General features: G+C 42.1%; 1 protein-coding gene across 1 annotated transcript in view; it reads right to left on the bottom strand.

Moving 5' to 3' along the window:
• Positions 1-3,277: 3,277 nt before the first annotated feature.
• Positions 3,278-13,636, bottom strand: part of NCAPG (non-SMC condensin I complex subunit G) — a 110,135-nt gene continuing 99,776 nt past the window's right edge. The window contains exons 15-21 of the mRNA XM_007957363.2: positions 10,725-10,906; positions 10,260-10,434; positions 6,930-7,091; positions 6,593-6,728; positions 6,123-6,209; positions 4,568-4,637; positions 3,278-3,401 (exon numbers count right to left, since the gene is read on the bottom strand). Of these exons, the coding sequence (XP_007955554.2) occupies positions 3,278-3,401; positions 4,568-4,637; positions 6,123-6,209; positions 6,593-6,728; positions 6,930-7,091; positions 10,260-10,434; positions 10,725-10,906 (936 nt within the window). The remainder of the gene's footprint in view (positions 3,402-4,567; positions 4,638-6,122; positions 6,210-6,592; positions 6,729-6,929; positions 7,092-10,259; positions 10,435-10,724; positions 10,907-13,636) is intronic.

The following is a 13,636-nucleotide window of genomic DNA, read 5'->3' as shown; positions in this document are numbered from 1 at the left end:
CCTGGGGATTCACTGTAGCTAATGCAGTGCATCCAGGTGATGAAGTCTTTGGTCCAGCGTCTGCGTGGGCTCTGGAGCCCCTGGCTTGCACACAGCACTGCTCTCGCACTCAGTTCCGTAAGAATGCAGGAGCTGGGGGATGAAATTAAAAAACCTACTGACTCCTTTCAGGATGTCTATGTTTAGAGGTCCAAACAATAAAACGACTGTATTTTCTTTTACAAGGTTGATAGTTTCTTTGAAATTAAAGTCTAACTAAAATGCCTTAAACTTTTTTTTGCAGCATGCTCCAAATGAGAACTGATGAGACACTGAATTTGTCTGATGGGGACCCAGCAAGTTGCCCTCTGAGTCCCATTAAGATGTGCCTTACTCGTCCCATTGAATGGAATCTGAATCTGACAGCATCATCTCTAGCGAGCTGTACAGTCCATAACCAAAATCTCCCACGGGAAGAGAAATAGATTGCGGTTCTTCTTGCACTATCTTTATTTTGTTATGTCAGTATTCTTTTTGCTGAACAATAAGCATTTATCAATTGATCTTGAAATATTTCTAGTCCTGTGACTTGTCTATATCATGAGCATTAACCATTTTGATTATATTTGTATGTTTTTTACATAATGTTTTGCACCAGACCATTGTGGAATTTTGCAGTACAAATGGATTTTGATGTTTCTCTTTTTAATGGTATTTTGTGAGTTTTGTATGCCCTAAGTTTAAATACATAATTGTCCTATTTTATTTCTGTGCACAAAGTTTTAATATATAATGCATTATGTGGTTTAGAATGCTAGTATTGTAAAGACTTGTGCTGATTGCCTGACCTATGGACAGCTGTGTAGCAGGTGGATACCAACTACCTCGAAGCAAATTGGTAAAAGGCAAAGGTGTCTCTTGGAAGTTTCTCTCTTCAAGTTATATATGTATAGAAAAATGGATCAGAGTTTTTCATTCAATAGCATGTTTTCATTTGTAAGAGAATTTGAGCAGGTCAGTTTTCTCTCTGCTTTTACACTTACAGTCTGTGGGCTATAAGAGCCATGGCACAATTGCATGTTTAATCAGCAAACCTGTGCCTCCACCTCTTACAGACAACACTGTTTGGGTTTTTGTAAGATACCAGTTTTGAATGAAAAACAGTACATGGACTTACATCTATTGGTTTTATTTTATTGCACTTTAGATGTTTATTTTACAGTTTAAAGGAATGCCTTTTTAAAAAGCAGGCTATTATTTCTTACCTTTAATTTCAATAGTGCAAAGCATCGCTTCAGCAATGGCTACGTGACTGTGTCTCAGACTTGAGTAGTGAGAACACTAAAGGTCTGACGCTTAGCTTTGTTTTCCCCACACAGAGAAAGCAAGCTTTGGTGTGGCGGTACATAGTAAGTGTATCAGAACATGGCTTCTTGCCTGGCCTGGAAAGAATGGGATTTAAGTTACCAACTTTTCCTCATAGCACCTTTTGTGTACTTTAAGTCCTTATTCTTTCCTAACCCCTAGAAAATGTTTTTTACATAACAGGGATTAAACAAAAGAAGACCTACCCAAGGAACTGAAAGCACAGGAACAGACACGGAGCCAACAAATGAAACATAGGCATCAGCCTGCCATTATTTCCTATCATCGCCATACCTGCCTTTTCCTTTTGCATAATGAGCATGCTTGCTTTTTAACTGTCAGACTCCTTTTCTAGTTCTGAGTTCTACAGAGCACATTATCTGGATGGAATGTAGCAATGTGGTTCTAAAAGCCAGTAACCTGACTTTAGCTCCAGCTTAGGTCACCTTAAACAAATGGCCTCTGGTAAATAAACTTTTAAAAGCACAATTATTATTAAACTAGACCTGATATTAGGAAATTTCTATCCTGAATAATAAAGAAAAAAGGTAATAATCAGATGAATAAGAACAAGTGTACTGTTGGCCTTTTAACTTGGGTATTGCAGAAAAAGAGGACTAATTTCATATAGTGTAAGTTTCATATACCAGACAAGTGCCTATTTCAGAAGATGACAAGTGAAATTGACACTGGAGAAACAGTACTCATAAATTAATATATAAAGAGGATTTGCTGTCACATTCCTTTCCCATTAGTAGTATTTTTTATTTATAATCAATATTTATAGTTTGATTATGCCAAAAACCAACAAAACAAACAAACAGCTTCATATGTTCAGCATGACTGTGTGTACTTCCGCCACCTCTCCAACTCGGGGACGGCACCACAGACACAGCAGACTAAGTGAACTAGCACTCCCACATGCAAAGACGTCAAAGACAAGAAACCACCGTGCAGGCAGATTATCAAAAATATTTGCAGTGTAGGATTGATGAAACCAGATTGTCAAGATGTTAACTGCTGACGTCGGGTGATGGGTATTTGGGTTGATTACACTGGACTTACTTTTTTTTTAATTCAAAATTTTCTGTAATAAAATGTTTTCTAAAAACCTAGAAGGGCACCAAAGAACCATTTGATCTAACCCCTTCACCTTGGAGATGATGAAAGGAAGGCATAAGGCCACAGGACCTGGAAGGGTTCGAAGTAGCATCTTGGTCTTGGTTTCTTAGCCCAATGCTCTTTCAGCTGTGACTCCATGAACACGCCGGGGCCCGGCTCACACACGTGGCCAGGACAGCAGGACCAGCACTCAGGGCTGTTAGCACATTACAGGCTAACCCATTGCCCTGTGGACACCAGCAGGCTGAGGCCAAGCAGAGTCATGGATGAAATGCCTCCAGAATATCGTGGAGAAGCTTCACACTTCCCTATCCCATTAAAAGATTTCAGTGGAATTGTTTCATTGAACTCTCTTTCCTGAAAATAATAAGCTCCTTCCTGGCCAGTTTGTACGATTTCATTTTTAAATGTGTGTTGTGGCATTTTCAGTGATGTTGGATCTGCCTCCTCTAAACTCATAAGCTTCTCAAATGCAAGCTACTGATTGTATTGTATTTTCAAGTTTTCCATAATGCCAACATTTGAAACTTGAGGGCTGCTAAGACCCACCGAGGCAGCGTGTTTAGAAGTGCTGTTTCAGGGCCACCTCCCACCCCGACGGAACAGACCTCAGTGACGGCTGCAGCACTGAGAGACTGTCCTGCTGCTTCCCCACTGGCCCGGTCAACGGGGAGCCACACAGCAGGAAGTCTAATAAAGAAGTCAGGCATTTTTGTTCTGAATTTGACACAAAGGTAACTTTATTAAAAGTAAATAACTGAAATCATTTTAAAGGGCATTTTTACAAAGAATTCCACCTCCATCATCTCTCTTAACTTCTGTCTTCATTGAGAAACTGTGCAAGATTCAGCTTGCTTTTCTCTAGTGCTGCTGTCTTGGCCCGTCTTGGTAACCTCATCTTCATTTCTGACTCTGGCTCTGGAACGTCACAGTCACTAAACAGATGTCCAAAGTACCAATTTAAATACAGGTTCTCCAACTACAGTTTACTTCAAAATAGACCTCCTGTTCATCTGTGACTGACTGGAATTGATAACCTGAGTCCATTGACTAAGCTTGAACTAAATTCTCAACCAAAAAACAGTGACTGGAATCCACCAACATGAATCCTGGAAAACCTAGCCACATGTCTGTATCTATATGGAACCCAATATTATACAGAAAAAACAAAACCAAGTTTTTGCAATGAAACTTCTGAACAGGGGCCATAACCATAATAACCAAAAGAGCATTGTGGATTCTCAAGGAGTGAAAAATAATTTCAGTTCTCTTCATTTACGTAATAAATTCCTGAAACACTGTAAGCAGCAAGTTTCCCAAAAAGACACTATAAATTTCGTCAGACTTAATCTAAAGTTCTACTGAAAATGCACACATTACAGTTTTACCAATGAAAGGATAAGGCAAGACAGCTACAAACTTTGGGTTTCCCATTTTGGCTTAAGTGGCAGAAACCAAAACTTAACTCTATCATGCAAATCACTAATGTATCCAAATTATAGGCAGATTATTCTATCACTGTAAATGTAGAGAACCCATATGTTACCTAAATCTCACCCAAAATCCACTACCATCATCAGTTATGCCTCAGAGTGACCCTTTAGGACAGAGCAGAACTGCCCTGTTTCCAAGGATATAAATCTTTATGGAAGTAGACTGCTTCACCCTTCTCCTGTGGAGCAGCTGGTGAGTTCGAATTGTTATCCTTTTGGTTAGCAGCCCAATGCTTTAACCACTACACCACCAGAGCTCCTTTCTAAATTGTAAGAGTCTGCTAATTCCAGATAAACTTTAGATTCATGCATATATGGTCCTGTGATTAGCAGACTACATGGGAACATAAATGAGGGAACATTTTATCCAAGATGGCTATCAAGTACTAAAAGCCATGCCAACTATAGGCAAAAGCACACAAGCCATAGGAAATGACAGGCTTTCGATTACTGACTGTAGATCTAAGACGGCTGTTTACAGGCTCACCATTTTGTTATATATCGAGTTTCTCTCATTCACAAGACATGAACTATGGCATCTCTACTTCTCGGCAGCCACCTCTCTGTGTCTCTCTCGCACGCACACGCACACGCACGCACACGCATACCTTTCCGAGTCAGCCTCAGCTGTGTGGCGTCTCCTGCTCACTCTCACCGAAGCTGTCACTCTTCTCCGTCCTTGAACACAGAATAATTCATTATCAGACTTCATTATCAATCGCTTATTGTTTTTAGTCTTGTTTCTGAGTTATCCAAATACCTTTATTTTCCCTCTTTAACACACTGCTCCTTGTTCTCAATCACCGTGATACCGATGATCAAACCCACAATGAAAAGAAACCCAAGAAAGATGACAATTTATATTAATTTTTCTTGTAAGCTCTAATAAGTCTGGGCAAGGGAAAAATAAGGAAATTATGAGCAAGTTATAAGGAGGCAAAGGGGCTCTATGTGTCTGCAGCACAAGGTCTATGAGAAACTAATGCAAACTCGGATGGAAGTGGTTAGGGCCGTAAAGCAGCCCCGGGGAAGTAGAACTTTGACCAGTAAGGTCATGGCTGTTGTGATATTCAAATATGCACACGGCCACGTCAGAGGCTGGGAACTGCAAAAATTCTACTTACTAGAAATGAAGTTACGAAGTAGGACAACAGCACATGCCTAGTGAGGTTCATCACGGGAAGGAATGAAACCGAGCATGCATAAAGGAACTTGGGGTGTTTTTTTAAAATGGTGGAGTTCCCGTGCTTTATTATCCGGCTGAGAGCAATCTGATCAAAGCCAAGCTGTTCAGTAGAACACTGGGGGTGACAATTACATGTCCCACTCACTCATGTTAAGACTTTGCTTTCTTCCATAATTTCCTTTTAAATTTCTAATTCATTTATCTCTGAGAAAACATCCAACAATATGGGACTAATTTGGGATAATACTTAGCAGTTAGTGTTTAAATAATGGATTGGATTGCTTATGAAACAGTATTATGGCCAGATTCCACTTTAAGAATAAAAATGTGAAATCCATATAAAAAGGGACTCAAGATATTTTTCAAGGGTTGCAATGTGGCTGGCTCCTGAGTGGGGTTCTTAGTGTTCTTTACGGTACTTTGCCTGGATGTATTTTCTGATTCTTCTGTAATAAGCATGCACTGCCTTTGTAATAAGAAAATAATAAAACAATAAAAAGATCTGGAATTTTAGATTTTTTTTTCCAAGTAATCTCCTAATGTTCAGCATTTACTTTATTCCATGTTGGATATACCTTGAGAAGTAAATTAAGTTGTGGAAATATGAAATGAGAGAAAAGAAGAAACACTGTAGCAAAAAAAAAATACTGGGCAGGAAAAAGGGACCTAAATGCTCAGACCACTGGTGGATAAAACCATCACTCGATCAAATCGTCAACAGAATGATCTTCTGCGTCCTATTTCTTTCAATCAAAAGCATTTGGGAGCAACAATGATTTTAGAAATCTTTTAGAAACAAAGTTTGCTGATATCAGTTGAAAGAATTAAAAGGAAAGGTAAGGATATTTTAACATTTAAAAATCTTTATCCCTAAGGAAACAAGGAAAGAAACTTGCGAAATATTTCATTGGAAGACAAATTTGAAAACCGTTTTATTATAAAGCTAAAAGCCACACATGAATCAACCCACATACTACCTCTGTTAGTCCTCTGCTGGGTGGATTTTGATGCTCGGGTCGCTTTCGTAACCCTAAGAGGAGTCTTGTATGTTTCCTTATTCTTTTCTGTTAGAAGAAATAAGACAACAATGTAAACAAAAGACAGTCTTATGAAATATTTTAAATGGTCTTTTCAAGTCCATTATTCATAAAGCAGAAATGACAATTCCATTAGCAGCTACTGAAAAGTTACCATCACCGCTGAGAAGATGTACAGACTGGAAAAGAAGCAAAACCCCCCTAACGAGAGTGGTCACGGGCAGCAGGTGAGAAACACACACTCAGGCTAAGAGAGGGGGACAAACGCTCAGCAGCCAGCTTCTCTCCCAAGGGATTACTTAGAAGAAATTTCTATTCTATTCTGAAATTCGGTCAGACATATTAAAGACACAGTGCATCTCAGTAAAGACGAAAGAGAATCCTAACTACTCAGGTTAGGACGTCCTCACCGTCTTCATTCTGCGTAGTCATTGTCATCTGGGCATCCCGGGCTGCTGCGGGTTGGTCACCACACTCTTGATTTCCTTTTTCTAACTGAGTCTTCACTTTCTCCACAGCTCTCAGACACAGCCTATCTTTTACTTGCTGTAACAGAAAACATTATTAACCCGTCAAATGTGATATTTCCTAATCTCCCTTCAAAAAAGTTACAGACTGATAAAAAATTGTTTGAAAACTCCTAAAATGTATGTGAAATACATGAGGGAAATGTTTACTTCAAATGAACAAAGTCACAATATGTTTACTTGATAAATATATACACACTAAGAATAATCGGATCTTTACCTCCAGCATCTCATTCAGCAAAACCAGAAGATCTTTTGTGATACAGCTACTGAGCTCTAAAGAACTCAAGGCTTTGGCATAGACCCGGATGTCTGGTGAACATGGATTTGCTAAGATCTCATTGCAAAGCTTCATAGCCAAATTGTCATGTACCGTTAAGGCCTAGAAAACCGAGAGAAAAACCATTGTAAAGAAAAAATGCTACGAATAGATATAGTCCTACACAGCTAACAAACATTCCCGAAAAATTAGCTTGCCACAATCCTAAATGCAAAGTGTTGAAAATAGGATTTACTATCTTCCTCACATAAGGTCTCTTTTTGACTTTTTGTAGTGAACACTGTGGTGCAGGACCCAGATCCCCCCTTTAGGATGGAAGCGTGCATATGAGACTGAAAGTAAGGATTCCATGAGTGAGCCCTGCCAATGGCACACCACCTTACCCAGGGCTGGACCACATCCGGTACACCCCTGACCCCTGCTGGACCACGTCCAGCGCATCGGCCCCTGGTGGACCACATCTGGCGCACCCGCGGCCCCTGCTGGACCACATCTGGCACATTGGCCCCTGCTGGACCACATTCAGTGCATCAGCCCCTGCTGGGCCACCCCTGCTGGGCCACATCTGGCGCATCCCCGGCCCCTGCTGGGCCACATCTGGCACACTGGCCCCTGCTGGGCCACATCTGGTGCATTGGCCCCTGCTGGACCACACCTGGTGCACCCCCAGCCCCTGCTGGGCCACATCCAATGCACTGGCCCCTGCAGAAACACTGCTGGCCCGCCCCACCCACTGGCCTCTGTTCTGGACAGCTCACAGGGCCTCCCAGTTCCGAACTCCACAGGAGATCAATAGGGTCTTTGGCTGCACGCCTCTGTCCCAACCTACTGTCCTCACTCGTCCACCAGTGTTGAGCCTCAGAGTACCCCCCAATAAACTACTCTGGCACAGGTTCTCGGGGGCCCTGTCACCCACAATAAGCTGCCAGCACTGCTCAGACCCCCCAGTTCCTCTACTTCTGACAGCTCTCCATTCTTGGCTCTTAGTCCCAAGTTTTCTCCTCTGCTGACCCTACTACTCTACCTCAGGCTGTTATCCCTAAACTGCCCGCATTTTTCACTGGTCTCTTAACATCTTCTCTCCCATCCTCTCACCAATCTACCTCATATAACCATCATTATCAGTATTCCCAACAAATAGCATTCATCCAATTAACCCGTCCATTGCAAGCCCTGCATACTTACTGCAAATAGGGCCAACTCCTAATTCTTGGCCTTTAAAGCATCCTAAAATCTATCCTAACTTTCTCCCCTAATAATGCCAGAATGATTTTCCCTAATTCCCCAATATGACTTGTTGGCCCCATATGTTTAACACCTTCACTGAAAATGTCCTTCCTCTGTATCCAAACCGCTCTTCAGAACCCACAGGAAAACCTAGTTGCATTTTACCCTGAGTATGAAGCTACGAATGCTGCTCTCCCCCCCCATCCCCCCCCCACTCCTGCTCTGCTCTCAACCCCTAAACACCTCACAGCTGTAGCTCTGACCTTTGCTGGAATTTGCCTCGATATTCTTTGTAATCTCATGTTCCCAATAGCATATAGCACAGTGACCTGAACACAGTACGGAGTCACTAACCAAAAGCCACTGACTCATGGTGACCCTGTGTGCTACAGAGCAGAACTGCACTCCACGGGATCGTCGAGGCTTGACCCTTGGAAGCAGCCAGGCCTTTCTTCCCAGACCCCTCTGGGTGGTTTGACCAGGCCTGTGGTTAGTAGTCAAGTACTCAACCATCTCTCACACCCAAGGACTCTATGTAGTCACCAAGTGACAAAGTTACAGAAGAACTCAACAGCTTACTCAGGTGGCATCTGAAATCATGACTAACAGTGATTGTCAAAGGTGGTAACAAGTCTGATGAGACAACACTGAAGAGTTTCTGAACCCGGTGGACATTGAATCTGTGGAGCAGTGTGCAGCTGATTTACCTTCTTTCAACCAAAAACCCAAATAAGCTCGAGGACTGTTTCTTTCTGTGAATCTTCCTTCCTATATCAGGCATATAGCAAGTTAAGCCAATATTTGAAGACTCAATGAGTCCTAGATACATACATTAGGACACTACTACTCAACTCTCACTGCCATCAAGTCAGATCTGACTCAGTGACCCCTCCTTGGGTTTCTGAGGCAGCATCACTGTGGAAGTAGACTGCCCAAGCTTCCTTCCGAGGAGAGGTTGGTGGGTTTGAACCACCAGCCTTCTGATTAGCAGTCAAATGCCTTAGGCACGGGGCCACCAGAGCTCCTGGGACAGTACTGCAGAATGATAAATAGTATCAGTAAAATGATGTATTACACTGGGCAAATCTATTAGAAAAGACCTCTTGAAAGTGTTAAAAAGCAAAGATGTCACCTTGAGGACTAAGGTGCGCCTGACCCAAGCCACGCCTAAGGCATATGATGGCTAAACCAGAGGGCTGGTGGTTCAAACCCACTAGCCACTCGCCAGAAGACTGGGCAATCTACTTCTGTGGACATACGGTCTCAGAAACCCAAGGAGGGGTCGCTATGAGTCGAAACCAGCTCGATGGCAGTGAGTTTGGTTTTGATTAGGTGAAAATATGCATGCAAAAGCTGGAGAATGAATGGATAAGGAAGACCAAAGAACTGATGCATCGGAATGAGGGTGTTGGTGAAGAATACTGAATATACCATGGACTGCCACCAGAATGAAAAACCTGCCTGGGAAGAAGTACAGCCAGAACACTCCTTAGGAAGATGGTAAGACTTTGTCCACCATACTTTGGACATGGTATCAAGAGGGACCAGTCCCCGGAGGACAACATGTTAGATAAAGTAGAGGGTCGGTGAAAAAGAGGAAGACCACTAACAAGATGGTCTGACACCGTGCTTGCAACAATGGGTTCCAGCATAGCAACAACTGTGAGGGTGGCGCAGGACCGGGCAGAGTCTCGTTCTGCTGTGCACAGGGCCACCGCCAGTTGGCACCAACCTGACAGCACCTAACAAGACCAACGTTGGGTGGGAAGGGAGTCAGTAAGAGAAATTAAGAGATGTTAACTTCTTTCAGAAGCAGAGGTATTAGTATCGATTAGTTCTATTTTCATATGATTACTTCCAGGTCTCCCTAAAAATCTTTTTTTTTTTTTTTTGGTTTATGTCATGCACCACCATACAGACCAGAAATCTCAAGGTCAAAATGCCGCTCCTTGCTATTTCAAAGAACTGAAGAGGGGTTATTGTATCAAAACACTGACGACCTGCGTGCTGCACCTTCTCTGCACAGCCCTCACACTCACCCACCTGATAATCTTGGGAATTCTTGTTCTGCGGGTTCAATCCACTTGGCCTTGTTAAGTCTACAAGCAACTCAGCAACATTGATAATATCTATCTCGGCTAAAGGAGACGACGCAGGGGCATTGGTCACTGTTTGCAGAGTTGGAAGAAAAGCTTCTTCAAAGCATTCCTGATTGGTCCTATGAAAAGAATATGAAAAATGTTGATAAAATAGTATATTAGGAGAAAAGAAGCTTAGGAGTCTTAAGAATATTATGTATAAAATCCAATCCATCAAGATAAAGCACAAGTCCACCTATGAAACAGCCAATCATTCAGTTAGAGAAAGGCTAGGGGAGTTTCCATTTCGTCATTTATAATGCAGTTAGAAAACAAACATCATCGACAAACTGACACTACAGACGTCCCTCACGGGGGCAGAGGGGCCACGCTGACTTCCGTCGGACTGTGGCCGTCAGCGGCTCCATACCTGCTTGCGTAAGCAAACACGGGGAAGAAGACGCCGAGGCAGTGTCGAAGCCGGACGTCCTCTTCGGTCACAGGATTGTACCACAACAAGACGAGGCGGGAGAGGATCCTGCTGCTGAGCAGAAGCCCGGAGAACAGCAGCTTGGCCAGGCCTTCAGCCGCTCCTGTTCTGAGCTCAGAACCCTGATAAAGACGGCTTGGATTAGAAGAAAACATTTCAATATGTTTCCTCTTTAAGCCTTATAAGGTGGCCTGCCCTATAATATTTTTATGTGAACTATCCAAAAATCTCTGGTGGCGTAGTGCCTAAGGCACTTGACTGCTAACTAGATGGCAGGTGGTTCAAACCCACCAGCCAGTCCTCAGAAGGAAAGTTGGGCAATCTACATTCGTAGTGATACTGCCTCGGAAACCCAAGGAAGGGTCGCTATGAGTCGGGACCGACTTGAGGGCAGCAGTGACTTTGGTTTTTTGTATCCAAAAATCTCTAGCTATTGTTAAATAAGATTTTATTGTCCCCTTTGAGGTTAAAGTTGAGTAACAAATCTTTAGCCTAGTCATAAATTCTTCAATGCCCTTAAAATGCTTTAAAAGACTCAAATGACCTTTTTAAACTTTTCCTAAGCCCCAAAACCAAACAATATATATTTGAAAGCTTAGCATAGTGCTAGATGTTCTGAGACAGAAAACCCTTAGCAGTCATCCCGGCCTTCTATAAGCAAAAGCTTCCAAAACCAGAGTAGCGTGTGTCCAGATGCTCGGCAGAATGTCAACAGAAGGAACACAAGTGAAGAAAAGCGCCCCAGGAAGAGCACCCAGAGCAAACACAGCGCAGGAGGAAAAGAGAACGAGAACACGGTGGTGAATGAATGAAGGCGCGGGTATACACAGTGGCGGCTGGGCGTGCAGACTGATACTGCATCTGAATTCAATCCAAGCCTCTGACACATCCCAGCTGTGCAATCCTGGACATGTTACTTAACTTCTCTGTGGCTCACTTTTTGCATAGACAAACAGGAGATAATAAAAGGACCTATCACATAGGACAGTTCAAGGATAAAGAAAAAAGAGACGTAAAGTTCTTAGGACAGTGCCTACCACACAGTAAATCCTCAAAAAAATGTTAAGAATTATTTAGTACTTTTAATGGAAAGTACATTTACTTGGTAGTCAGATTATAATGACCTTAGAAATTAGATAGAGAAAATAAAGCTCAGGGAGATAGGATATGGAGCTTAATGAGGAAGAATACTGAAGGTTTTTCAAAAGGTGGGGAGACATGATTAAGTAACATTTAAGGAAAATTATCTTCACACGTTATAATCTTGGAATGAAAGACAAGTCTAACCTAGGGAGACAAAAGTGAAAACAGTGGAATGAGCAAATTGAAGAGGTATTTCAAAAACATTTTCAAAACAGAAAAATGGAAAAGAGACAGGGGTCAATGACATTATGAGTGCTAGGCACTGCCCCGTGCTATCCACATTCTCAGGAGCTCTGGTAGTGTAGTGGCTAAAGCACTTGGCTACTTACAAAAAGGTCAGCAGTTCAAAGACACCAGCTGCTCTGCAGGGAAAACATGAGGCAGTCTGCCTCTGTAAAGACTCATAGCCTTAGAAATCCTATGGGGCAGTACAACTCTGTCCTTTAAGGTCACTGTGAGTTGGATTAACTCAATGGCAGTATGTTTTGGTTCCACACTCTTAATTAATTTAATGCTCACAACCGTGAAGCAGGGACTGTTTCCTTCAGCACTGTACAATCCACAGTACATAGCTGCCACTCAGACATTTGTTGAATGGATTAAAGAACAATCCCAGAGAGTAGGCACGATTTCCCATGTTACAGATGAGAAATAAGTCAGAAGGTATATAACCAAGATTCACAAAGATGCAACCAGAACACAAATGTACAACCCAAAGCCTGTATAAAAAAACCAAAGGCCAAATTCACTGCATCAAGTTGGATCTGACTCATAGCGACCCCTCCTTGGGTTTCTGAGGCAGTATCTCTACAGAAGTAGATTGCCCAGTCTTCCTTCCAAGGAGCAGCTGGTGGGTTTGAACCACCAACCTTTCTGGTTAGCAGTCAAATGCCTGCATACCCCCCCTTAAATTAAATTTTGAACTATGACATACTTCCTTAATTCTAATAGTCACGAATGAAACTGAATGGCAAGAATTTGAATTAAGCCAAGATAGCAAGCCTTTAAACCATGATAAACAGCTGTTACCTAGGACACAGAGAAGAGCCTGAGAAGTCTAGATTTTCTAGTGGCAATAAAAATAAAAGTCAGGAATCTACGTTAGCCAGAAAGAGATTTAATGTACCAGGTCTACCCCCCTCCCACTCCACCCGCAAAAATCCCATCATTTACTGTCAGATACTTTTAATGTGCAATAGTTTTCCTGCACTTGCATTAACAACAAACCCACAGCACTGGACAGCTCTCAACAGGAAGTGAGTACATCACTTGGCAAAACGAAAAACTTAAGCTAAAAAAAACAATTAAACCCAAAGCAATCTATACATTCAATGCAATCCCAATCCAGATCCCATCAAAATTCTTTACGGATATGGGAAAACCAATCACTAACTTTATATGGAAAGGAAAGAGACCTCGGATAAGCAAAGCACTATTGAAGAAGAAAAACAAAGTGGGAAGTCTCACACTGCCGGATCTCAAAACCTGCTATACAGCCACAGTAGCCAAAACTGCCTGGTATTGATTTAATGACAATACATAGACCAATGGAATAGGATTGAGAACCCAGAAATAGATCAAGTCAGCTGATCTTTGACAAAGGCCCAAAATTCATTAAATGGGGAAGAGAATATTTGTTTAATAAATGGTGCTGGCAAAACTGGAGATCCATTTGCAGAAAAATGAAACAAGATCTGTACCTCACACCA

This window comes from Orycteropus afer, unplaced genomic scaffold (assembly GCF_000298275.1).
Source record: "Orycteropus afer afer isolate SDZICR_OR568_19922 unplaced genomic scaffold, OryAfe1.0 scaffold00733, whole genome shotgun sequence".
Classification (NCBI taxonomy): Eukaryota; Metazoa; Chordata; class Mammalia; order Tubulidentata; family Orycteropodidae; genus Orycteropus; species Orycteropus afer.
Note: the sequence above shows the minus strand (reverse complement) of the source record. Positions and strands in the feature narration are given on the sequence as shown.